This window comes from Phaenicophaeus curvirostris, chromosome 3 (assembly GCF_032191515.1).
Source record: "Phaenicophaeus curvirostris isolate KB17595 chromosome 3, BPBGC_Pcur_1.0, whole genome shotgun sequence".
In the NCBI taxonomy this organism is placed as follows: domain Eukaryota; kingdom Metazoa; phylum Chordata; class Aves; order Cuculiformes; family Cuculidae; genus Phaenicophaeus; species Phaenicophaeus curvirostris.
The window spans coordinates 97,123,794-97,149,293 of NC_091394.1; the positions used below are offsets into that span (position 1 = coordinate 97,123,794).

A 25,500-nucleotide genomic window follows, 5' to 3' on the forward strand; every position below is an offset into this window, starting at 1 on the left:
TTTCTGGGTTTTGTCTCCTTGTGTAACTCCCTGTTTTCATTCATTATCAACCACCTTGCAGAGTTCTGTGTCAACTATGAGGTTTTTAGCACTGATATTACATTTACGTCTGCACTGTTGATGGATGTGTTGAGGAGTGGAGAGTTTACAATCAGTTTCTTCACATTCAGGCACAAAAAGCTGCAGTGAATGATGACTCTTCACTGATATTTTTAGAGGGGCACAATGTTATTTTAGAGTGACCGAGTTGTAAAGTAACTAAAAGAAATTGAAAGCTTTGCTGGATGGTATTTTTGCCATTACCTTTCCCAGTAATCTCCAAATCTGCCCAACAAGTGCAAAGAAGCTCAGCTAAGTAGAACCATTTTCCACAAAATCTTGTTGACTGGTATTAAATATAAACCTGTCTTTTATTTATTTATCAGTAGAACTAGTACAGACTGCTCGAGTACATTTTTCTGGAACTTCTATCACAAAAATGAGATTATATTTGTCTATGTCATCCCATTTTCCCATTTAAATGTTAGTTCAGTCTTATTTCTCTTCTATTACTTTCAGATGTGTTTGATAACCCAAATAATTAGCATCAAGAAGGTTGAGATAATTTCTCAACCAGCTCTTCCAAAACTCTTGGATCTCAGCCTGCAAATATTCAAGTGTTTATCCCAAGGGGATGAGGATTTTTTTCATACTCTTCTTAATGTTAAGCTAGAATGCCTTTAATCACATTAATACAATTATAGTAAGTTTCTTCTTTGTGAAATTATACTAGAAATCCTCAGTGAACTCTTCTACCTTTTGCTTGTCTGCACCCTTTCTATTACTCAATGAAAACTGATGGCCCACTGTGACTCAGTGTACTCCGTTCTTTGAAATGTTATCTGTTAAAAGCTTTAGAAAAAGGATTAACTCATACTGGGAGAAGAAAGGAGTTTCATTTGGCTGTACAGACCACTTGAAAAAGTTATTCAGCTTTTGTGCCTGCAGGGACTATTGATTTTATACACTAAGAGTTTCAGAAGTAGAGATTTGTTCCCACTCCATGTGACTTAGTGATAGATCACAAGAAAACCCGGTGAGTATAGAGCATTCTCATATAGTGGCATCCCCAGATCTTTTTAATGAGTGAAAGGGAATCCACTTAGATTAAGTTGGGGTCACATATCCAAGGCAGATCATGCCAGGAACCTGTCCCCCATTTTTAAGGAATGTGTATAAATATATTCCAGGGAGATATTTAAATCTGTCATCCCAGGCATTAGTTGAGCAGATGCATCCAGCTGAAAAGCAATGTTACAGCTTTACCACTGCTTGAGGCTTGAAAGCCACATGAGGAAAAAGGTGGTCTGTTTACCTTGTTTTAAAGCCCATGCGAAATACCTCTTCTCTGGGAATGGTTGTGTCTGCCTCACTAATTAAAGTGGGGGTTTGTGTTTTCCAAATGGCTTGCTTTCCTCTGCCCCTCACCTCCTTTTGACCACATCCTCCGTGTTCTCTGTCTTTCAGACCGATTTTGAGAAGGACGTGGATATGGCTTGTAGATCAGGTGAGCACATCACAGGTGAGAATCAACAAGTGACCTGGTTTGGGGATTGAACTAGGCCATTTTTTTTTCCCTTTCTGTTTTATTTGTGTGTGTTTTAGTGTCTTGCATGGTACTTGTGTGGGCTGCCCTTTGTCTCAACCCTGGCCAAAAGAAAGCAACACCCCTAATTCTCCCCTATGCTTTGCTTATCCTATTTCCCTGTAGCTCTCTTGGTCTTTTAACCAAAATAAGCCTTGCCTCCAAGGTATTATTTCTTACCTATGTCCCATGTAACTTAGTGGCAGAGAAGAGTATCAAGGAAGAAGAGACTGGATCCATCTCTTCCTATTGTGATCCTTCTTTGCTTTAGCAACCCCTGCCCAAAGGGGTCACACCAACCTGTGCTCAGAAGAGGTGTCTTTGAGAAGGTCTGGGATCTGGAGAGCCTTCCCACAACACATTGCTCCATGCACACTTCTAGTGCAGCTGTAAGCTGCCTGTACACATGGGGGTGGATCAGGTCTCTCCTCCTTTGCCTGCACCTTTCTACTGTGTGTTCTATCACATGCATTCATCTTCATACTGAAGATCTGCATGAGTTGGTAGCCTCTCTCCCCAATAATTCCCTTTGCTCTCTTTCCACATGATTGTGCCATCAAGATTCTCCTTTGCTACCTGTTTGTCTCTGCAGGTTTTGTCCTCTCCTGGCATGCTTGACCATTTGGCTGGGGTTTCTTTTTCTTACCCTTTGTAGATATTTAGCCTTTCTTTTAGCTTCCCAGACTTCTCCCCTCTCCAAAGCAAGAGTAATACCAGCTTGCTTGGCACTTGCATATAATTCATATCTTCCAAACCAGGATCTTCTCTAGCCAAGGACAGTACATACTGTGTGTTTACTTGCCATCAAGGCAAAATTTATCTATCTCTTTCTTTATTACTCACTCTTTCTTTCTTACTTACTTTCTTTCTGTCTTTGCATCTTCCCTTCTTTCCTACTTTCTCTCCCTTTCCTCTTTCTTTCTGTTTCTCTCTTTCTCTTGTTCTATACACATCTACCTGTCCCTTTCGTTTATCATTTTCTTTATCTAATCTATCATTTATTTATCTGCTTTTAATGTATTTATCTATAATTCATCTCTTACTCTGTCTTGCAACCAATTATGGCCAGGCCCAAAGAGAGGTGGTAAATGGAGCTGAAGCCAGCTGGAGGCCAGCCAAAAGTGATGTTCCCCAGGGCTCAGTGTTGGGTCCATTCCTGTTCTATGTCTTTATCAACGACCTGGATGAGGGGCTTGAATGCACCCTTAGCAAGTTGGCGGATGACACTAAACTGGGAGGAACTGTTGATCTGCTGGAGGGTAGGGAGGCTCTGCAAAGGGAACTGAACAGGCTGGATCAGTGGGCTGAGACCAATGGGATAAGTTTTAACAAGGCCGGGTGCAGAGTCCTGCACTTGGGACACAACAGCCCCATGCAGTGCTGCAGGCTTGGGAAGAATGGTTTGAAAGCTGCCTGGTAGAGAAAAACCTGAGTCTGTTGGTTGGCAGCTGACTGAACGTGAGTCAGAGTGTGCTCAGGTGGCCAAAAAGGCCAACAGCATCTTGGCTTATATCAGAAATGGTGTGGCGAGCAGGACCAGGGAAGTGATTCTCACCCATTTCTCTGCACTGGTGAGGCCAAACCTCAAATACTGTGTTCAGTTCTGGGCCCCTCACTATAAGAAAGACATTGAGGTCCTTGAGCATGTCCAGAGGAGAGCGATGAAACTGGTGAAGGGGCTGGAGAACAAGTGTTACAAGGAGCGATTGAGGGAACTGGGGTTGTTTAGCCTGGAGAAGAGGAGGTTGTGGGGAGACCATATTGCTCTCTACAACTACCTAAAAAGAGGTTGCACAGAGGTGGGTGTTAGTCTGTTCTCCCAAGTGACAGGTGATAGGACAAGAGGGAATGGTGTCAGGCTGCATCAGAGGAAGTTTAAATTGGACATTAGGAAAATTTTCTTCACAGAAAGGGTTATCAAGCACTGGAACAGGCTGCCCAGGGAGGTGGTTGAATCCCCATCCCAGGAGGTGTTTAAAAGGCGGGTACGTGAGGTGCTTGGGGACATGATTTAGTAGCAGGCAGGTATGGTTGGAGTCGATGATCTCTAAGGTCTCTTCCAACTTAATGATTCTGTGATTCTGTGATCCCTGTCTGTCTTACTGCACCTGCTATTTATGTATTTCTGTCTCTGTCAGCATTTATCTCTGTCACTGTGTTTCTGTGTATTGTCTGTCACTGTCACTATCATTTATCTATCTAATATCTATCTATAACTGATGTATCTTTCCCTGTCCTTCTCACTGCCTCACTCCCTCTCCCTAAGCTTATCACAGTCACAGTATATTTATCTCACTTATCCCTGTGATATCTTATTTCATGGTCTCTTTCTGTCCATTTGTCTCTTTTCAGGGTCTATCCTTTTTTTTTTCTTTATGTTTCTCTGTCTCACACTCTCTAATCTAATTTCTAGCTGTCTCCCTGTCCTCATTTGTCTTCCTCCTTCCTTTTTGACACCAAAGATATCAGTTCCAAAAAAATTCATGTGCAGAAAATATGCATGTGAGTCCGGATCCGACTGGAACACGTGCTCAGTAAACATGCCTCCAGGCTGGGTATTGGCACACACAACCAGCTACACAACCAGGAGCCCACCTTTTACTGGAAACCAAGTTAGACCTTGAACTCCTGCAATAAAGGAGCATTTCTGGGTGTGCTACCAAGTTTCTTGCTCACAACTCAAACTTCCCGGAGGAAGGGAAGGAGCAGACTGGGTTCGCATGACTTCAGGGCAGAAGACCCTGGATCAGCAGCTTGCAAACAGCCTAGGCTTCCTTTCGTTTGCCAGCATACAGCTGTACAATTTGTTTGTTCTGTCTGCTTGAAAAGATATTCTTTCTTTGATAAAATGCTGTTAGTCTGTGCCAAGCTAAATAGTGAACAATAGTCCACAATTCAGAGACTTTTCTGAATCATCCTATGCATTCTGCTTATTGAATAATGAAAAACTGAAACAATAAAAATAAGAAAGCTCTCTATTGGTTTCTGGCCATCATTTCTTCTAGAAGCACCAGCTCTCATGTTACGACAAATTGGAGATATGCCTGCTGCTCATAACCTCCTCACTCATGTTCACTAGTAGGATTGGGTCCATGGCTCAATGCTGAAAGCTCACTCCACTCCATGTTTGGATGTTGCCAAGTGCAAACCTCTCCAAACTGACTTGCCACAGCTGGTGTGAGCATGGAGAAGAGCCTGAATCAATAAGGCTTATTGGCACTCACAAGTGAAGGGTTGAATCTGAGTAACATCTTCCCACAGTGTAGGCTATGAATATGCTGTAATGCTTTGATTTATCCTAGTGTGTCCTCTAGCAAGGTCAAGAAGACCGCAACCATCATAGTTACATCCAGTGTGTTTAACTTTCAAAGTTTTTAAAAGTTCTTTTATTTTTTTTGATCTCCTTGTCATCCTGTCTTTCTGCTCTGTATTTATTGAGGGAAGCTTTGCTTTTCCAGCACATATCATTCACAGTTTGAGTTGGTAGAAAGAGTAGCATGTTCTCAGTCCCGTGAGATGCCTATGTCAGGTCCTGCCTCTGTCCCAGGTGAAGCAGCTGAAGACTAAAGTTACTCCAAAGATCCTTGTCTCTGGCCCATTGAGAAAAAAATAGGTAAAAGAACCATTTTTTTCCCCTTCTAAGATGGGAGAAAGGGTAACATATATTTATTTCTCCTTTCCTGTGCTGAAATACTGAGTAAGTAGCCTTCAGTCCTGCACCACGTCAGCCCTGCCCCACAGTCTGTGATTTCCATCCCCTGGAGATGTCAAGGCTGATGTCATTATCTTCCCAAGAACTTCATTGCAGCCTGAGATCAACTGAGTAATAGATTCTTATGCCCAGAGAAAGATCATATGTCTTGTTGTGGACAGTGTTGTATGGGAGTGAGTGTCTGTGTCCTTTATATACCTCCAAATTGGCATGTTCACCTCATCCTCAGTTTAAGGTTTTCCTCTCTTATTAAGGAATATCCATGGCACCCCTTTCTTTCCTCAAGGGAAATTGAGAAACACTAAATAATTAGCTCTCACAAAGGCTTGGCGTGATTCCTAGAGTGTAAGCTTTTTGGAGGTCAGTTAGAAATTGATAACAAAATTGGTGTTGCAGCATTTGGATGAGTTTAAAACCAGAAAAAAATATTTACATTTGAAAACCTTTGATAATCATAGAAACATAGAAAGGTTTGGATTGGAAGGGATCTTAAAGATCATGAAAGTATCCTCTTATTTAAAAAATTAAATCTGCTATTTTAAGGGCTATTAATAAGTATTTTATATATACATGTACATATACTACATGTACTAAACATATATAGACACAGATTTGCTTTTCAAGATACTATAATCAAAGTGACAATATGTGATGGCTCAGTTTGGAGTTTTGGCCATGATTGTGTTGGGAAATTTTCTTCAAAAATAATTCTTTCAAAATGAGAAAGTTTTTTCCTCTCTAGTTTTATCTTTGCTTTCAGCATCTTGGATATGAAAAAAATGTCCCAGCATAAAACACTGTTCTGCTACCACAGCCTCTTCCTGAGAGGTCCAAGGGAACATGTTAGCATGGTGTGACTGTGGAAAGTGTATTGATGTATTAACAAAAACTTAGGTGAGATGCTAAGGATATTTGTCTGTCTCCCTAGTGCTGAATAAAGACATCACCACCTGCAGGACCTCAACCATCACAGGAACACTGAAGCGTCCATCACTACCTGATGAAGAGAAATTGAAACTCAATCATCAGAAAGGTTCATCAAACTTTAACAGTCTTCCAGCTAATGTCTCCAAGATGCATCTTCAGGGCTCACCGCACTACCTGGGGGCCATTAACCTGAATGAGTTCAGCAATCACAGTCTTACTCTGAAGAAGGACAAGAACCAGCCGCCTAAGTCCATCTACATCTGTGATGGGGACATCTTCAAGAAGTTGGACTCAGAACTCTCCAGGGCGCAAGAGCAAACGCTGGACACCAGTTATGTCATTCTGCCTACCAACACGTCTACCTTACGGGCCAAACCGCCCAAAGATGAAAGCAAATACAGCATCAATATTGACCAGATGCCCCAGACACGACTCATCCACCTCAGTATGGCTACTGATCCAGGCTTTGTTGTCAAGAGTCCTCCACGGGAACCTGTAACTATGACATGCAGTGAGGTTCAAGGTTCTCCCATGGTACAGCAGCAGCAGCAGCTGGCTCCACAAAATATCTCCAATGAGTCACAGATTCCCAACAGCCTGTGTGACACGGGTGACTCAGGGAACTCAGGCGTGGTGTCCAAGAGTGAGACTGTCTCTACCCTTTCCATGAGCTCCTTGGAGGTGAGCATATACATTACTGCGTTGTTCTAACCTAGAATGATGCCTTGCCCTCAGTGCTGGCCAAAGCAGGTGTGTCAAGAGAAGCACCTTAGGCCAAATGAAGCCGACCATGCAGTTCCAATATTATATTATCATGAGGGATCACTGGCATGTGGTACCATTTTGTAATGTAGTGTTTAAAATCTCTCACAACCTACACGTATCCCATTAACGGATGAACAGTCTTTAGCCCTACAGGCAATGCCAAGCCCAATACAAATGTTAGTTTTTCATAGACTGTTCATTTTAACGCAAGGCACATGGCTTGCATTACCTTTTCTCCTTCTATCCTCTGCCTCTATTTCCCATTCAGATGACTTCAGTTATGATGCAGATGAGAAAACCCTAGTGATCATAGGTGTAAAATGTCCCATGCCAGGGTAGAGGTAAACTGCGACACCTACAGTTCTCTTTGCATCAGAAGGATCTCACAGGTTTTGCATAGATGCAGCCCTCTCCTTCTACCTGTGATAACTCATTCCACTTATTAGCAATTCTTCCTAGACCTTGGATTTATGCTGAGGTCTGTCCTAGGGCATCTGGCCTTTTTCTTGCCTATTATCAGAGAGCATGTCTTGGCCATTGCTGTCCAAATCCCAGTCTCATCTGACTGATGCTCAAAAGCTTCAGTAGATTAGTTGGCTCATCTACAGCTTCCTCTGTGCTTCCTATTCTGTGAATGAGATGCAAGCTCTTAACTAGGACAAAGCTTTAATTGGCCAAACTCCCATGCTTAGCCCATGCTCAGCCATCCTCAAGGCTTGTTTTTGGTAGAGAAGCCTCTAAATGACTGGCACACTCCATCATGAAAAGCTAAAGAAACACGTTAAAGCTGTAGGAAGAAGGAAAAGGAGAAAAATCTCTCCCTGGTTTGTCTACTGTGTGGATGAGTTTGTGCCGACCCACCTAGCGTCAACCCCTTGCTAACTCCCACCTATCTCTTTTTCTCTTGAACACCCAGAGGCGGAAATCCCGGTATGCAGAGCTAGATTTTGAGGTGAGTACATCTTTTCCTGAATGTTCTGGGTTTTTTTTTCCAAGGGGTAGTATAAGAAAGAGAAACACTGCTTTCTTTTCTTTCTGGTGCCTTTGCAGGAGTGCTGCCTTTGCCAAAGAGCTGCTTCAGGGGTCTAAAAATAGTGGGTTGAAAGAGTTTTGCTGCTACCTAGTAAGACTTACCCTGTGCAGTAAAACAAATGGGTGATTTATATTGGTTCTTGCTTAGTTTATGGAGCTGCAGCTTCTGTGAAAACATTTGTGAATCTGTGGTGGTTTGCCAAAGGCCTGTAATGTCTCCGCTGTGAGTAAAATGCTGATGGAGAGCTGGTGGATCAGTACAGGTGACTGCACCACAATCGTGTTTGTGAAGAACATGCACATTTAGTTGGTTGCCTAAAGTGGCAGCTAGGAGGCCAGACTGCATCCTGAGGTGCATCAAACACTGTATAACCAGCTAGTCAAAAGAGGTGATTATCCCACTGCATTTAACATTGATGTGGACTCACCTTGAGTGCTGTGTGCGGTTCTGAGACTCACAATTTAGGAAAGATGTGAAAGTCCTTGAATGCATCCAGAGGAAGACAACAAATCTGGTGAAAGGGCTGGAAGGTGTGCCCTAGAGGAGCGGCTGAGGACTTTGGGTTTATCTAGTTTGGAGAAAAGGAGGCTGAGGGGTGACCTCATTGCTCTCCACAGCTTTCTTAGGAGGTGCTGATCCTTTCTTGTTGGGATCCAGTGATAGAATGTGTAGGAATTGTTCAAAGGGGCACCAGGGGAGGTTTAGTTTGGACATTAGAAAGCATTTCTTTCCCAACAGGGTGGTCAAACACTAACGGTCTTCCTGGAGATATGGTTGCTGCCCCAAACCTGTTGGTGTTTAAGAAGCACATGGACAATGCCTTTAATAGAAAGTTTAACTTGATAAGCCCTGATCTGGTCAGGCTGTTAAGGTAGCTGATGGTTGTAGGTCCCTTCCAACTGAAATATTCTATTCCATTCCATTCAATTCCATTCCATTCCAAAGTGTCTTGCCTCTTGCGCACAAGATGTGTTGGTTAACAAAAAGGCAGGTAATATGTCTCCACCATCAATCCATCACCAGCCTCAGTCTTTCACATCTATTCATGAACCTCACAGAATTAGCCTGGGTTGAAAGAGTCTGTACTTTACAAGGTGTTTGTATGAGAAGGAAATTGTGGAATAGTTTCTGATTGAACTTCTGCCCAAATTCTATGTGTTTGGGTAAGCTCTAAACAAATGTGCAAAGGAGACATGCTGAGAATACAATCATAGAAACCCTAGGTTGAAAAAGATCATCAAGCCCAGTCGTACCTATCCACTACTAAACTAGATCCCTAAGCACTTCATCTGTCCATCTTTTAAACACGTCCAGGGATGGTGACTCTTACTATCGGCCTGGGCAGCTTGTTCCAGTGCTTGATAACCCTTTCAGTGAAGAAATTTTTCCCCATGTCCAATATTAACCTCCCCTGACACAACTTGAGGCTATACCCATAGAATTAGAGTAGGGTTGGGTATCAGTTAAAGAAGGACGGCAAAGCTTCTCAGGTTAAGCTGGTAGAACATTGCCAGTCAAACACAATTTCTGCAGTATAAAGTTAGAAATTGTGGGTTTAGGGTAACCATAAGGTCAAAAATTAGTCTTTTCCACTTTCACTTACTGTCTCATCCTGAAGATAAAGGCAGTGCTACACTGGGTCCTTAGTGAAGTTTGGAGGTAGTTTAGGCACACAGGGAAACAGAAGCAGGTTTTAATAATGTATGCAACTCTTGGGGGTGGGAAATAAGTTGTTTCTCTGCAGTTGCTGACCTCTGGACCTTTTGTTTCCTTCAGAAAATCATGCACACAAGAAAACGTCACCAAGACATGTTCCAAGACCTGAACAGAAAACTCCAACATGCAGAGAAGGAGAAGGAGTCTCCAACAACGGACAGCAAGGTTAGTTAGACACTTGCAGAACCATCGTTCCCTAGAGCTCTCTACTGCCAGCAGGAGCACAGGAAGAAGCAGGAAAGCTTAGGAGCTCTTACTGAATGCTTTACCTTGATTTTCTGTCCATGTATATGGCAACAAGCACACGTGCACCACACAGGACATGGAGAGTCACAGAGGTACTGCTAGCTTATCTACAGAGAGGTCAGCAGCCCAGAAGCAGAATGTCTGTCCTCATGTCTGTTCATGGTTAATGGAGTCTGTGTTGTCTTGTTTTTCCTCTGTTCCCTCTGCCTATGTCTGTTCTTTGCATCTTTGTTCAAGTCATCTCTGAGTGCCCCGTCCATCCACTTATAGTTAGGAACTGGAAACCAGAACAGGCTTGAGGAAATCTAGGTGGAAAGGATAGAGGACAGGATGTGGATTGGAAGCCAAGACAATGGTGTCAGGCATATTTATTTAGGAAAGCCACAGCAATGGGATTTGAGTTGTGATGATGGCAGCACTTCTTGAGGACTGCATGCTAATTAAGTGTAGCTTAAGGGTATTTGTAGCAGCTGATCAGCATATACATGGCTTTCCTCGACAAGAGCAACCTTAAGAGTCCTTGAGGGAGGCAGGCTGAGGGAAGGATCTTGGAGCCTTTCAGAAGGGCAGAGATTTTTTACTGGAAGCAGATATCAGAAGCCTGTGTAGTAAGTGATATGGATAACACAAATAAAGAAGGGCAAGCTGATGGCATCTTCCCCATGTCTCAGCCCACTAGGCCTGCTGGGCTAGAGCTGAGGTGTTGCAAGGGACTACATTCAGTTCTGACACCCTCTACAGAGGAAAGGCATAGAACTGTTGTAGCAATTCCATAGGAGGCCACGGAGATGGTCCGAGGGCTGGAGCACCTCCCATACAAGGGCACACTGAGAAAGCTGAGATGATGTCTGCTCCAGCAGAAGGGAAAAACAAGTGGCACAGCCAGGCTGGGAATAAGAAATGATGTCTAGGTTGTGCCTGCCCTCGTGAGTCCTGTGAAAGGGACAAGGAGAGGTATTTATAACATTTTTGGGCATTTGCAGGCAAAGTCATATCCAGGATGCAGTCACCACCAGCATAGCCCAGGAGGCACTAGTAAGGCTTATTTTATGGGACTCCCTTAGAGACAAGACCAGAGCTCAGAGGGTGATTGAACAAGAGGTTTAGTATGGTTCTTTGTAGAAGCAGAGCACTACAGAGCTTTGGTCTGCATTCAGATCTCACAGCATTGCCGTGCTGAGCTCCAGAGATGCAGTCCCAGTGAGTCCTACTTTTATTGTGTGTGGCAAGCTGTCCAGTGTTACAGATGAGACGAATAGTGAATCTAGCAGGCAGGTTCAGATCAAAGAAGCCTGCATTGGCCCAGAATCTCACTGCGTTTCACTGAATTTCATATCTCTCTCCTTTTTTCCCCTATTATTTAGGTATAAGAGCTGTAAAATCAGATATGCCTAAATGCCATGTAAAAGCTGATCTATGGTATGCTTGCGGAAGGGTTTTATAGATTGAGATGTTTTGGGCACTTCAGAGATGCATCTATCCGAAATTAAAGTTGTCAATGTTAGCATTAAAGAGCTTTGAACTGCGGGAAAGAAGCTGTGAAGGCGGCCTTTGCATATTGACTGAATCTTTTTCAAATTGTGATTTTTCCTTGCATGTAACCCAAGTGGGCGAGCTTGTGGAGATAAGTATTGTCAAGTCCACAGTGGCTCTTGGGTTTTAGCATCCAAAGCAGTACAAAATAAAATAAAGAGCTTTCTTCCCCCCCTTTTTCTGCTGTTTGCTGCTGGAGATGCCGCTGGAAGTCATGGCCCGCCTTCAGCTTGCCCTGAGAAGGCAAACTGTGGATATCAAGGATTAAAGTAACACCAAAAGAATTTATTCTCTTTTATGTATGTTTAGGTTATAAATCGATGGAGTGTTTCTTCTGGTGGAAGTGATAAGACTAACGTTAGCGTAAGTCTGGCTTTCATTTTGCATTGAAGAGCATTGTAGACTTCTCCCAAACCCTTCCATAACGCATGAATCCAGACACATTCCTTCACCAGTAGGAAGCTCCTTGCCTTGTGGGCATGAACAAGGTCATAAGGATCCTGGAATACCCTTGAACCCTCTCGCACCTAGCATCATAGAGCACAAGGGATTTTAATGGGTTAAGTTAAGTCCATCTGCCTGTATTGCTGTATCTTTGATTTTCCTTTTAAATAAGCTACCACAATGTCAAGCTACCAAATGTCTCTCCAGCCCTGGCAGTTTCCCAGCCAGGGAGGCATGTCCTGCTGTCATCAGCCCTTTCCAAGATATGATGCTTTTTCTAATCCTCTTACATTTCCTCTTTCTTCCTTCAACACCAAGGTCAGGAAAGTGCTGCTGAAACTTGGACTAAATGTCTGCTTAAGAGAGGCTTCCTTTTGAGAATTCCTAGGAATGGTGCTGGCACTCTTTAAGGATTGGTTTGGGGGTTGGTTTTGATGTAAATGCCAGTCCTCTCTGCTCTTCAGGACACTGGCCAAAACTGATTGCTCCATCACACTGAGTACATAGTTCCGCTTAGATTAATTAATGCATTGTCAGAGGCATGGGAGGGAGAAACAGGTCTTCTCTTTCTTTAAAACAAGAGGTTGAAAACTCAACCATCATGTGCATTGACTGTTGAGAATTTCTCCAGATTCAGTGATAACACATGATTTCTAAGGTATCTTCAGCAAAGATCTGAAGGTTGGTACCAACACATATATTCCTCTTAAGTATCCTGACGAATTTAAACTTTGGATAAGTGCTACCACAGATTACATTTTAAAGATAAAGAAGACTGCCTTTTGCCCACCATCCCAGAGTGGTTACTGGCAGAGCTGAAAAGGACAACTGCAAGCTTGAGTGGTTCATCTTTCCTTCTTTACAAGGTCTGTTTCTGAAAGCCATTACTGATGTGAAGAAAAACCCAGTCCCTATCAAAAACAACCTTGACAAATGCCTCTGGGCTCATCTCTCATCCTGCAGATATGTAGACAGGTTTAGAGATGAATTCTGGTTTCACCTCACCTGGAACCCAAGGAGTTCTTCCCTGGGACCTCTCTTTTCCCTTGCACTGGAGGGCATAGGGTGGAAGCATGTATGTGATGCAAAGCACTGCTCAACATTGCTGCTAGCCATTGCACATCACCCTTCAAGTCAGAACTGCAAAAGGTCTGGAGACTAATCCACATCCTGCTTAGATTAGAGTGTCTCCATGCCATCAACTGACTGTCATCAACTTACTAATGAGCAACGCTGCCAGAATGGTGTGTCAGAGGTAGGCCATTAGGAGAACCAGAATTCTGCTTGAAATGCCGACCACATCTGAATCTTGAACATATTTAATGCATTCCCAAGAACCATCATGGCACCAATGTATGCTGCAGTTATTTTGCTACAAAGCAAAGCACATAACTAATGCTAAGCTAACTTGAGCCTCAGAGCACAATAGTACAGAATTGTCTTTCCTTGGACTACAAGCTTGGATTTTTATCAGGGAGTGTAGTGATAGGACAAGAGATAATGTTTTTAAGCTGAAAGAGGGGAGATTGAGATCAGCTATCAGGAAGAAATTTTTTCCTGTGAGGATGGTGAGGCACTGGCACAGGTTGCCCAGAGAAGTCGTGGATGCCTCATCTCTGGAGGTGTTGAAGGCCAGGTTGGATGAGGCTTTGAGCAACCTGATTGAGTGGAAAGTGTCCCCGCCCATAGTAGCTGGAACTGGATGATCATTAAGGTCTCTCCCAAGCTAAACCATTTTATGATTTTTCATGGTTTGGGTTTTGTTTTTTTTTTGAGTTTACTATATGAAATCTATTCCATGTGACATGCACTTTCTTCTTTGTGTAACTCAAGTATAAAAATGCTCCCTTTGGAAGCATGCTTGGATATTCCTGATTAGAGGTACACTATACTCCTTTGCTCCTGTTTTGCTGGACTTCGAGATAGATTATCCCTCTCCACCTGAAGGGATTTTAAATCTAAACCCAGAATTTCAGGGACAGCCAGATTTACTTTACTCATTCTCCTCCCAAACAGAATCATAGAATCGTTAAGGCTGGAAAAATCCTCTGAGATCATCAAGTTCAACTGTCAACACCACAATGCCTACTAAAGTACCATGTCTACATGGTTTTTGAACATCTCTAGGGATGGTGACTCCATCTCTTCCCTGGGCAGCCTGTTCCAATGCTTCACCACTCTTTCAGTAAAGAAATTGTTCCTCATATCCAATCTAAAATGCCTTGCAGCCAGCCTGATGTGTGGAGGTTTCACGCTGTTGCTGTTCCATTTTATCCCAGGCCAAACTGGAAGCTGGTGTAAACCCTGAGCAGAAAACTGAATGAGCTGTGTTTGTTGAAGAATCAGAGACATCTGAATATTTATCCCCTAGACAGCTTATTTCCAGCCAGGAAGCATGAAAGGAACCAAAGGGTTGGAGACAACCACTGCAGGATTTTCATCAAAAAAACCCCAGCCACTCAGACCAAACATCCTAAGTGACTAAAAATAAATACTTGCTCAGTGTCCAGGCCCCAAGCCTTCATTTTTAAGATTACATTAAGTAGTGAGTGGCTTTCACTGAGCTCATAGGTATTTCTTAGCAGCTTTATGGTACATTTTGCTGCCTAAACAGTTGCATATTGAAATACTAGTTTGGTATTGACTCAGACAGCAGAGTTCTTCCTCATCACTCCTATCACTTTGAGTTGTTCTTTACTTACTAATTACTATAAAACAAATCCAATTGTTTGAAACCTTGCTGCAAGTTTGTTTTTCCGCTTAAAAGTTTGCCCTCTGCCTGGCAGATTGTAGGCTCCGACAGGCAGGATTTTTTCTCTCCTTCTTCCTAAATACACATGCTGCCCAAGGTCTAAACTCTTACACCTGAAAGCTCACCATATTAAAGCAGGGCAGTGGCTATTTTGAGGATGCTTTGACCTACATAGGAAATATTTTCTTGCACAGATCTCTATTGTCAAGATAAAACATCTCCCAACACTGATCCTCCCTGTGTGTTAATTGCTAAAGAAATTCCAGTGCTTGGGTTGGATATTAGGAAGGGTTCACAAGCTTTGCAACAGCATGGTACAGAACTGGAGGCTTTATAGCCCTTAAAGGAAGTGAAGGCTTTGTTTCTTCTATGCTTAATGCCAGTTTTGAAAGCAATGGAAGTGACACTCCTGCTTTCCCCCTCAGCAGTAGTCCTTTGATCCAGCTCCATTAGAGAGGTTTAAATCGCATGCATACTCTTCTGTCCTTGCCAGCTTCTGGCTTTGCATTCATTTTAAACACAGCTCTTTACTCGTGTCGAGGTCAGCAAAAGCCATGCTGAACAGAGCTCTCCAAGTTTCTCTGATTCGCTCATTCTTGTTTATTATCTAATTGCTACATTCATGTAGCTTTGGCTTTTGCTTTGGCTGGAGCACTGTCCTGAGGCTCACATATAGGATCTGGACTCAGTCTGTAACTGAGCTCTCAAATCCAGTCCCATCTTTCTGTTGGTCCTAAAAAAGGGCTTGCTCCAAAACCCAGTGGAAAAAGCTACGTTTCTTCTGCCTTTCTATGACTTTTTCATATGTCCTAGACAGTGTTTCTGCCTTGATTACTTAGGAAGGGCAGGAAGATGTGCCAGAGGAGGTTTAGATTGCATATTAGGAAGAAGTTCTTCACCCAGAGGGTGGTGGAACACTGGAACAGCTCCCAAGAGAAGGAGTCATGGCACCAAGACTGAAAATATTCAAGAAGCATTTGGTCAATGCTGTCAGATACATGTTGTGAATTTTGAGGTTGTCCTATGCCGGGACAGGAGCTGGGCTCACTGATCTTTGTAGGTCCCTTCCAACTCAACACATTCTATGATTCTATGACTCTTTTCTCAGGTGGAGATTTTTCTTAGCGTTCCTCTTTGGCCACCTGGAGCGTAGACCCATTCCACCAGGGCATGCATTGGCAACCAACAGAATAATGTGGAAAAAAGGAGTATTGATCAATACTGAAGCTCATTTCTAGTCAGGGCTGTGTGTCTCCCTAGCATGCTCTGCTGCATGACAGAATGAATTCCCTTGCTCCCAGTTGACTCCTGTCCATGGGAAGCTCTTCGCATCAGGTGACGTTGGGGGTGGAGGAGCTCATATGGTGGTGGTTATGCCAAACTCAGGTGCATTCCTCACTGAAGAATAAGAAAACTGGGGCTGTCCTCCTCCTGCTGATGGCTTTGTGTCTTTTTGCAAGGGAAGTTCCATTTATGGGTAGGGTGTGTCCTCTGTGCCACATACTTAATCCTCTGTGCACTTCCTAAAGGCTTTAATAACTGGGAAATTTTAAAAGACCAATTAGGGTAACTTTTATGGGAAGGAATGCTACATAAAGTATAATAATTACTGCAATAAATTCTGTTATGAAAATGACGTCAAACCTTAATTCATTCAGCTATAAACCATCTGCCAGCTACTGGGTGTCTAAATACACCATCCATCAGAAGTTCACCTCCTTCTGTATATCATTTGATACCTCCTGTCCCAAGTATCAAGCATCAGTTATTCTTCATTGCTCAGAGAAACATCTTATCCCCTGTATCTGCTGCACCACAGTTAGTTCCTGACATCCCCTTTGAAGCTACCTGGCTATCAGATGCTCCAAAACCATACAGTGGCCACCAGCACACTGAGGCTCCTGATTGTTTGGACTGGTTAAAAAAGGACTCTATTAAAAAAAAAATTGTGCTTTGTGTGGTCCTAGTCCCTTCCTGGAGTCCCTGTGTGCCCCAGTGAGGCATGGGGGCAACCTCTACTGATTTCAGCATTTGGAGGAACACTCAATTCTCCATCTCTACCAAGTGGAGTGGACTCTTCAGTAGACCATAAACATTGCCCAAACCAGAATGTCATGTTAACCAGCTGGGCTAGTGGCAAGGATAGCCTGGAAAACAGCCTATTCCTCATGCTGGTGGGACCACAAGCTTTGTCTACAATCTTCAGATAATGGACTGTTTATGAGTCAATGTAAAGAGCCTCAAGGGTCTATAAAAGTCTTCCTTGATTCAGCCCCTCTTCACCATGAGTGCATGGCCTCACTAGACTTTGGCTCATAGCAGCCCCTACAGGTTACACAATCTAAACTTCATAGACTACAGAAGCAGAAGAGATATTTTTATAATCCAGTAAGTGCTAGGTATCTCAAGTTTCCTAACTGATTTCCAACAATGCAGTAAAACCAACAAATTATTACTTTAAAAAAAACAAAGAAAGAAATTCTGAACAAAGTCAGCCACTTTCTTTAATTTTGCTTTTCTCATAAATGAAAAAGAGAAAATATCATTTTTGCAGTTCAGTGGCATAAAGTGAAGGAACTACATCTTGTTTCAAGCAAGGAAAGAAAAATCTATCATTCTGTAAAAAAAACAAGACAGCTCTCCCATTTTCTAATCACTTTCTATTGACATTGATCCAAAGATGGATTAGCCAGCATGAGCCACATTTGTCTTTCAGATTGCTTGCTATATGCTCTGAATAACTTCATTCTGGTCCTAGAGTGATCGGTGTCATGGGGAGAGACCATTTGGGTCATGAAATATCCTTCAAGTTGACACTAGAGGCAATGAGAACAGCATGGGAGTAGCTGGTTTGAGGGGAGTTATGCCAGAGTGCTTTATAGAAAGCACTGAATTCCTCTTCGGGTTATTCAGGGTAACTATAAAAACGAGATGTTATTAAAAAAAAAGAAAAAGAAACAACTCAAAACACTAAAAGTAAACAAGCACAAGCAGATGCAGCTTAGCAGCTTGCACAATTAATTTGGCTTGACTGAAATGTGAAATGAAATCTATGTCTTAAAACAGCCAGTCAGTCTCCCATGCCTTTTTTATGTGATATGGTGATGCTGCTCCTAAGCGAAATGAGTTGTGCTAGGATCCAGGTACTTTGGGTGAAGCCAGCCTGGCCTCTTGAAGGCAGCACAGAGCCAACGGGCAGATGAGTATGTTGGTGCTGCGCTCCATCGCCATCACCTTTCTGTAGACACCATGAGCTCAGCCCAGGTGACTTCTTGTAGTCTGCTAGAACTGCCTTTACGAGAGGGCTGTGTGGATTATCTCAATGCACTTTGCCTTTGTCTTTATTAGGGATTTGGAGGGTTACGTTGATACAGCATCTTAAATGCCTTTTGTCCCAAATCTTTTCACTCTGCCTTAAAGACATGCAGCCAAAATAAAGCCACAGGTGAATGAAGGAGACTCCATATGACACCAGGCTGATGAAGACCTCCAGATTGCCCTACACTGCAGGTTTCGCCTCAGTCTTGGGTCTAGGCACTCTCTTCCTCCCCACGCCTCTGACAAAGCAGTCTTCTCCGCCATCCTGGCACCAAGCAGGAACCGATAAACATTTCTCTTCTTCCCCAGTGGCGAGACGCTCATGGTCTGTGTCAGGCCAGAGTAATGGCCTTGTCTCTGTTACTGGTATAGCAGCCTCTGCTGCTTTCAACTCCTGTATCAGGCCATTCCTGGCTGTTTCCAAGGTGCCAGGTCCTGGGCCAGCATTGGTGCCTTTTACAGCTCTATTACACAAACCACTCTCCAGGTTTTGGGTTTTTTTTTCACACAGTTAGGTTTTCCCTCTTGCCTGCAATGATTGCTAAGACGCCACAGTGGGGCTGGAGGGAAATGTCAGCGTTGAAGCATGAGCCCAGTGGCTGTTTCTGTATGCTGTTCAAGTGGCAAAGACACAATAAAAACCTTTTCCATATGGAGGGAAAGAAAAAAGGAGCTGTTCCCAGGAGCCTGCTACCAATTCCCAGGGTGCCTCTTGCCAAGAGGATAAGATTTCCTTTTGCCTCACAGTATCCTTGCCAGAGCTCAGCCTGGCTGATTGTGATTAACCTTCTTGGAAATCCAACCGTGATCTTCAGCCATGCTCAGATCACAGACGTGCGCACAGCTCTGTGAGCTGCTTGTGCACCATGGTGGACAGAAAGTGGATCACACCCCTCAGATAGCACTTCCACTCACAGCATCACTAGAGAAGTCTAACTCTTTTACGAGAAGTAGGGAAATAGAAGCAAGCCTCCTGTTTCCATTTGCTGATCTCCTGAGGCTCCTTTGCATTCTCTAGCTGTAAGGTTATGTCTTTGGAGTCACTAAGTAATAACAAGATAACGCATCACACTGATAAGCTAAATAAGAACAAACATAGATTGTTAGACCCAAGGCCAGTCTGGCCCTGCCTCCTCACCACGGTAGACACTAAAGCAGCTTGAAAAATTTAATAAGCAGGGGAAACATGTGGTAGTGCAACTTCAAAAAGATCCCCAAGACTCCAGTAATTTTTGCACAGAGACCCCTAACACAAAATGCTGTCACTTTGCTCCATAGTACTGAATAGATATTGCTTTTGTGAATGTTTCCACATGGCTTTTATAACTTTTGAAGCATTAAGCACCAACAGGGAGCTATGGAAAGCTGGTCTGAAGTCTGGCTGGGCACCATGTGCAGGACCAGCTCCTGGGCTTCACTCTGGGCCAGACACTGCTTGGTATCTCTTTGTGCTTTGTAGTTCTTTTGTTGGAAGAGATGATCCCTAACATCATTAGTCTGTTCCTACTGTGTACAAGGCACTAAGAGTTTCATTGGCTTCTTTCACATCCATCCATGATCTCTTTTCCGTGCTGAAAAGTCTTAGTCTGTATAATCTTCCTGCTTTATAAATTTGTTCACGGCTGTAATCTGGCCACCCATATCACATTGCCTATATCCTTTGGTTGGGGGATCTATGAGGAAGCCCATGGAGTGCACATGATGGTCAAGATGCAGGTGCAGAGTGGAGTTACGCATTGTCATAATGATGTTTTCTCTTTCATTCGGTCTTCTTAATAATGCCCAACATTTATCCTTTCTTAATAATACACGGTATTTAATGTCTGGGTTTTATCCCTATGGAGTAATTACTGTAGTCCATAGATCTTGTTGCCTAGTGACAGGTCCAATTAGAGGCCATTGCTATAGATGGGAACTCGTGATTGTTTGGGTTTTTTGGTCTAATGTCTGTTCCCTACATAGATTTGTAGCCGCTCTCACTCAGTAACTCAAAAGCAGCCCATGACAAGAACAGCTCTGAGATTTGCTGGTTATGTTCAGTGTACATGATCAGATCTGGGTGCATCCTCACAGCATGAAGGAGAGTCTGTGAAGGTCAGGTGTCTGGCAAATGGAGGGGCTGTTATCACAGAGATTGGTTGGGAATCGAAGGACCAGATGCTAAAGGTGGCTGTAAATAATGTCATTAAAGAAGGGCTTTCATTTGAGGGAAAAGATGGAATTATTTATGAACTTCACACATATGATCATTTGTGCTGCTATCTGCTAAATAATACAGCCGTGGGCTTCAATAACTTTGAAAACTTGTGGCATTGCAGCGATTCTGGGACAAAACATGTTTTCATTGAAAAGAGCTGTTCTGACCAAGCTTTTAATCTTCATCTTTTGGGAAACTTTTAGTTTCATTCAATTTTTTGCCCTATATGTGTTTTAGTCTTCATATGTACCTTCTTGCTGCATCTTTTCATGGCAGGCTAATGGCCTACAAAAACACCACAGGTAGAAGTTTCACTTCAGAAAGTCTCCAACTTGTCTCATTAAGATACGCACAGAGATAAAAAGGTTTCGGTTTTTAGATGCAGTGGTTCTTAAACAAGTTACAAAATAGATAATGGAACGAATCAACAATTTTACCACGTTTTCTGCGATATTGTATTAGTGTCAGCAAAGTAACAGCAACAACATAAGAAAAGCTCTGTGTCACAGAGTTTATGAAAAGAATGTAAAACATGCATTGTCCAAAACTTGATTTAAGAAAAAAACATAGTTCTCTTTCAAAGTTTTTTAGAAACTTATGTTTCTTAGTTTGTCCCATGGAATTAAAATAAAGATAATATCAGAATGTTTTCATTTCACATCAAGAAAACGAGGTTTACCTGGTCCCTATGTTTGCTATTCTCTAGCCATTAAATGACCTCACCTAGAGCTTTCTCTCTGTGAACAGCAGCAGGGATGCAGGGACAACTTCAAACATGCTTTATTTCTGTATTAAGAGTGTGAATTTGGAAAAGAGAATTTGTGGCTTTGGTGATGTGATGAAAGCTGTCCCTGTAGGGATAAGGCTGCGGTACCTTTCCTGTCGGTGTTGTGGCATGAAGGTGGAATAAATCACAGACTTAGAATAGTCTCTTAGGGAGGGAAAAAACTCAACAGCCAGGGCAGGTGGATTAACATGTAGCAGATGGGTATTTGTTACCTATGGAATGTCTGCAGCGTCCTGGTGTGCAATCATGACAATGCAGCCTTTGTGTGGCATCATCTCCATTCAATCAAGACATCCTGGTGACAGCATCAAGCTGTGACACGTCCTAGACTGCATGTCACCTGCACATCTGTCTCCTTACCTTCTCCCCGGACTTGTCTCCTTGTTGTCCTTCATGCAGCTGCCTATCTTCCCACCATTTCCACTTTCCCTTTGGCAGATGGCTCAAAAGGGCTCTGTGCTCCTGTCACGTGTAGTGAAGCCTTTTCTCGCCCAGTGCTGTAGTGTTTTGTGGGGATAATTAACTGTGAAAAGCATCACTCTTGGTGGGGGGGAGATGTTTAGTGGAACAACTCATTTAAAGTCTTTGCATGAATTCCCCTTCATAAGCGCACTGAAGAATACACCCGTTTTACAGAGCCTCTGCTCTTCCCAGAGTCTTATCTTGGTGCATATTGGCAGAAACATTGAAAGATGTTCTCTGTATTAATATCCACATTGGAATGCTGGCAGGAGACTGGGCTAACAGCAGTCAATAAAGCCTCGAAGGCTTGGTGTGGAGTTGATGGAAATGCTTTCAGTTTCAGAGCTGACGATCCAGCCCATCAAACAGCATGGATTCACTAGCAAAATAGTTAGCATGTTTTGCTGCAATTAAGTAGCCTATAAATAGCTGTGCTGCATGAGGAATGTGTTCTGGAGTCCTCAGCACAGGGATCTGTTAGAGCGAGTCCAGGAGAGGCCACAGAGGTGATCAGAAGGCTGGAGCTTATACCGTATGAGGATAGGCTGAGAGAATTGTCATTGTTCAGCCTAGAGAAGAGAATACTCCCCAGAGACCTTAGAGCAACCTTCCAGTATTTAAAGGGGGCTACAGAAAAGCTGCAGAAGGGCTCTTTATTGGAGAATGCAGGATAGGGTGAGGGATAATGCTTTTAAGTGAAAGAGGGGAGATATAGATTAGATACTGGTAAGACATTCTTTACTGTGAGGGTGGTGAGGCACAAGCATAGGTTGCCCAGAGACATTGTGGCTGCCTCATCCCTTGATGTGTTCAAGGTCAGGCTGGATGAGGCTTTGAGCAACCTGATGCAGTGGTAGGTGTCCCTGCCCATGGCAGAGGGGTTCGAACTGGGTGATCGTTAAGGTCCTCTTCGACCCAAGCCATTCTAAGATTCGGTTTGGACCTATATATAACAGTCAATGAATGTTCAGAAAAACTTCATCGTACTCTGGATTTCTGTGGGGGGATTTTCTGTGGAAGTAGAAAAAGTTCTCTAAGTTCTCCAAAACCATGTTTAGTTTTTCTGGGGAAACACAAATGTCAAAAACTTCAGCTGAAAGATAAAATATCTAGACATTAGGTGATAATCATAAAAATGAGGGAAAAAGAGTTTATATTTTTTCCTGAAAATAGTTTACTCACCAAGTGCAATTTCCATTGAAACCTCATTATGTTTTGGATCACAGAAAAAAATTATGTTTTTATAAGATAAGAAGATAAAGAAATCATTGCACAGGCACTAACCTCTCTTTTGTTCATTCTTTCTTTCTCTCCTTTTGTATACTTTCCTCCTCTTGCAGCAAGAAAAACAGCAGACACCAAACAAGAGACCCTGGGAAGGAATCAGGAAAGTCCAGTCCCCACCATCATGGGTTAAAAAGGACATGGAACCTGTGGCACAGTCTCCCCTAGAACTCAAAACTGTAGAGTGGGAGAAAACAGGGGCCACCATCCCCCTGGTGGGACAAGACATTATCGACCTTCAGACAGAGGTCTGAGTGGAAAGGGAAGAAAGGGACTTTTTTTTTTCTGGAAAAAACAAATGAAAACAAACAAACAAAACAAAACCACGTTTTAAAGAAATGATTAAATTAAATCGGAACCGAGCAAGAGGAGTGTTTGGTTTCTTTTGAAACCTTTGGTAAGACAGAGTAACTTTTTTATTGTTCTCAGCAGAGAGGGGGAATATTACTTTATAGAATATAGTAGCTGTAGGTTCAGGACAACATGAGCTTTCCCAGGTAGGACTGGAGAAGAAGTGAACCTGGAAGAGAGCGAGGAGGAGGCAGAGGGTGGGGAAGGGCTGCAGGGGACAAGCCCTGCCGAGATGCTTTCAGGCTACTATCACAGGCCAGGAGCCATCCTGCTCTGCCACAGGGAGGTGTGGAAGGACGCCCGGCAGCCACCGAAAAGGGCCAAGAAGATCAGGGTTGTTTGCGGACGACAAGAGGGGATCCTGCGGGAGCCTTGCTGGTATGCAGTCTGGCTGTACATCCCTGGGAGAAAGCCAACCTTGAGGGTCTGTGGCATCCCTTGCCAATCCTTGCCTCCCCACCTCTCTCTCACCAGCTCATCCAAGAAGGAAGGAGACGGGATGCACCAAGCAGTGGCCAAGAAGAGATTCCCACTCCTATGTGCCACAATGTGATCTGGCAAGTGGCATCCCCGCAGCGGGTCCCCACAGGGCCCAGAGGGGGAAGTAGTGGCATCATCCATGGCTTAGGTGGAGAGGTAAGGTGGGGCTTCCTCCTCTCATCCCTCCACAGTGGAGCTTCTGCGTCCCCTAAGGAGTGGGACAGGCGCAGGAGGAAAGGACCACCTCCAAAACCTTCTTGCCCCATCTCCAGGTCGAAGGTGTTAGAAAAACAGACCAACAAGAAGAATGTAGGTCGTTTCATTGACTGTTAAATAGATAAACTCAGCACGGGCCTTATGAAGGTCCTCTTGGCCTCATCCTTTCTTTTTTTTCTGTTACTTTTCCTTGCTTTCGGACTCAGATTTATTCTAAGCTGCCCCTCCCTAGAAGGCAGAGAGAGAAAGAGGGAAAGACATACCCGCCAGTGTACCTGGAGATATTTGGTATACAGAGACGTTGCCTTAGGACATTGAGACAAACTGACAACATGAATAACGTCCACTTGGAAACAAACAAACAAACAAACAAAATAATCTATATTTTTCCTTCTTCTTTTCTTTTCTTCAATAAAAAGAGAACTTGAAACCCGAGACCTTTCTTTTCTTTGGCTCTTGTCATTTCGAATGCCTTTCTGTGCTGTAGGAATGTGCAGGAATGGGGTGAGGATGCCACCTGCTGAAGGTGGAAGGCAAGTTGTTCTGTGGAAAACTTGGGATGGTGGGAAAACACAGCCCCTTTGCTGCTCTTTTGCAATGTTTTGCTTTGTTTTATTTAGTTTGGGCTTTGGTTATTTTCCCCTCACTGTCTCTTCTCCTCCCTCCCCACTGCCCAGCAGCAGCAAGAAGGTTTGTGGTCCTACAAGAAGGTGGAGTTGGTCAGGAGAGCAGGGCATTCTTCATCATAAAATACTGGGTTTTTTTATTTCATCATGCAAAAAATTAATAATAATGATTTATTTTTCATTTTTCAAAATAAATAATTTCAAAATTGCAATTAATAAGGTATCTAAATCTCACCCCCCAAAAAATCTGTGCAATATTTTCATCATTAAAAAACATACCACTAACATTGCATGCAGTCTTCATTTTTTTTATTCATTCCCAACACTGTCTGTCCAATATTTGGAATAACTCTCCCAGCATTGCAGAAGGGTGGTGACAAACCTCTGGCTGTGAGTGGCTACCGGACAGCAGTAAAACATGATCAGGGTCTGAGTTATTACTGTGTGGTTGGGTCTCTTTTTTTAAAGGAAAAAAACAATGCAATGCTTTTAGGAAGAAGCTAGCAATGAATAGAAGAGGCAAACCAATCACTGAGCCCAGTTGTGCTTCCCACACTGAGAGATGTTGCTTGACACATAAACATGCCTGCATCAGCTTCCCTTTGGGCCACCTGGGTAACTGATCTTCAAGGACAGTGGCATTTACCTTGCCATTGACTGTGTAATATGAAGGATGGGAAGAAAAACTTCAACAAAAATAATCCAAAAATTTAAAAAAGTAGGGAAACCAATTACTTCTTAAAACTGTGATATTATTGCTCAATTTTAGATTATTCTATGAAACAGGAAAGCACAAAGGCCTCCCTCAGATGACGGGTTGTATGATATTGTAATTATTATAATTACACATGATGAATTTTAGCATACAGAGATCTTTCTACTGTGTTTTAATTCCTTTCTCTCTTTTTTTTTTTTCCTTTCCCTCGCCCACCCAAGCCTGCCCTCTTCTCTCCAACCTTTCCCATTCACCCATTCACTCCAGCCGACTTGCAGGACATTAACGGTGTAATGTAATTACAGAGATAAA

The 25,500-nt window shown here is 43.1% G+C and overlaps 1 protein-coding gene across 12 annotated transcripts in view; it reads left to right on the top strand.

The window, feature by feature from the left end:
- ADGRB1 (adhesion G protein-coupled receptor B1) overlaps positions 1 to 24,725 on the top strand; it is a 316,254-nt gene extending 291,529 nt beyond the window's left edge. For 6 of the 12 annotated variants that reach the window (XM_069854742.1, XM_069854741.1, XM_069854749.1 and 3 more), the window contains 6 exons: positions 1,507 to 1,561; positions 6,265 to 6,944; positions 7,945 to 7,980; positions 9,838 to 9,942; positions 11,866 to 11,919; positions 22,857 to 24,725. In XM_069854742.1, coding sequence (XP_069710843.1) covers positions 1,507 to 1,561; positions 6,265 to 6,944; positions 7,945 to 7,980; positions 9,838 to 9,942; positions 11,866 to 11,919; positions 22,857 to 23,054 — 1,128 coding nt within the window. In that variant the 3' untranslated portion in view covers positions 23,055 to 24,725. The remainder of the gene's footprint in view (positions 1 to 1,506; positions 1,562 to 6,264; positions 6,945 to 7,944; positions 7,981 to 9,837; positions 9,943 to 11,865; positions 11,920 to 22,856) is intronic. The other 6 variants (XM_069854748.1, XM_069854753.1, XM_069854752.1 and 3 more) reach the window with 4 other exon arrangements.
- Positions 24,726 to 25,500: the final 775 nt, after the last annotated feature.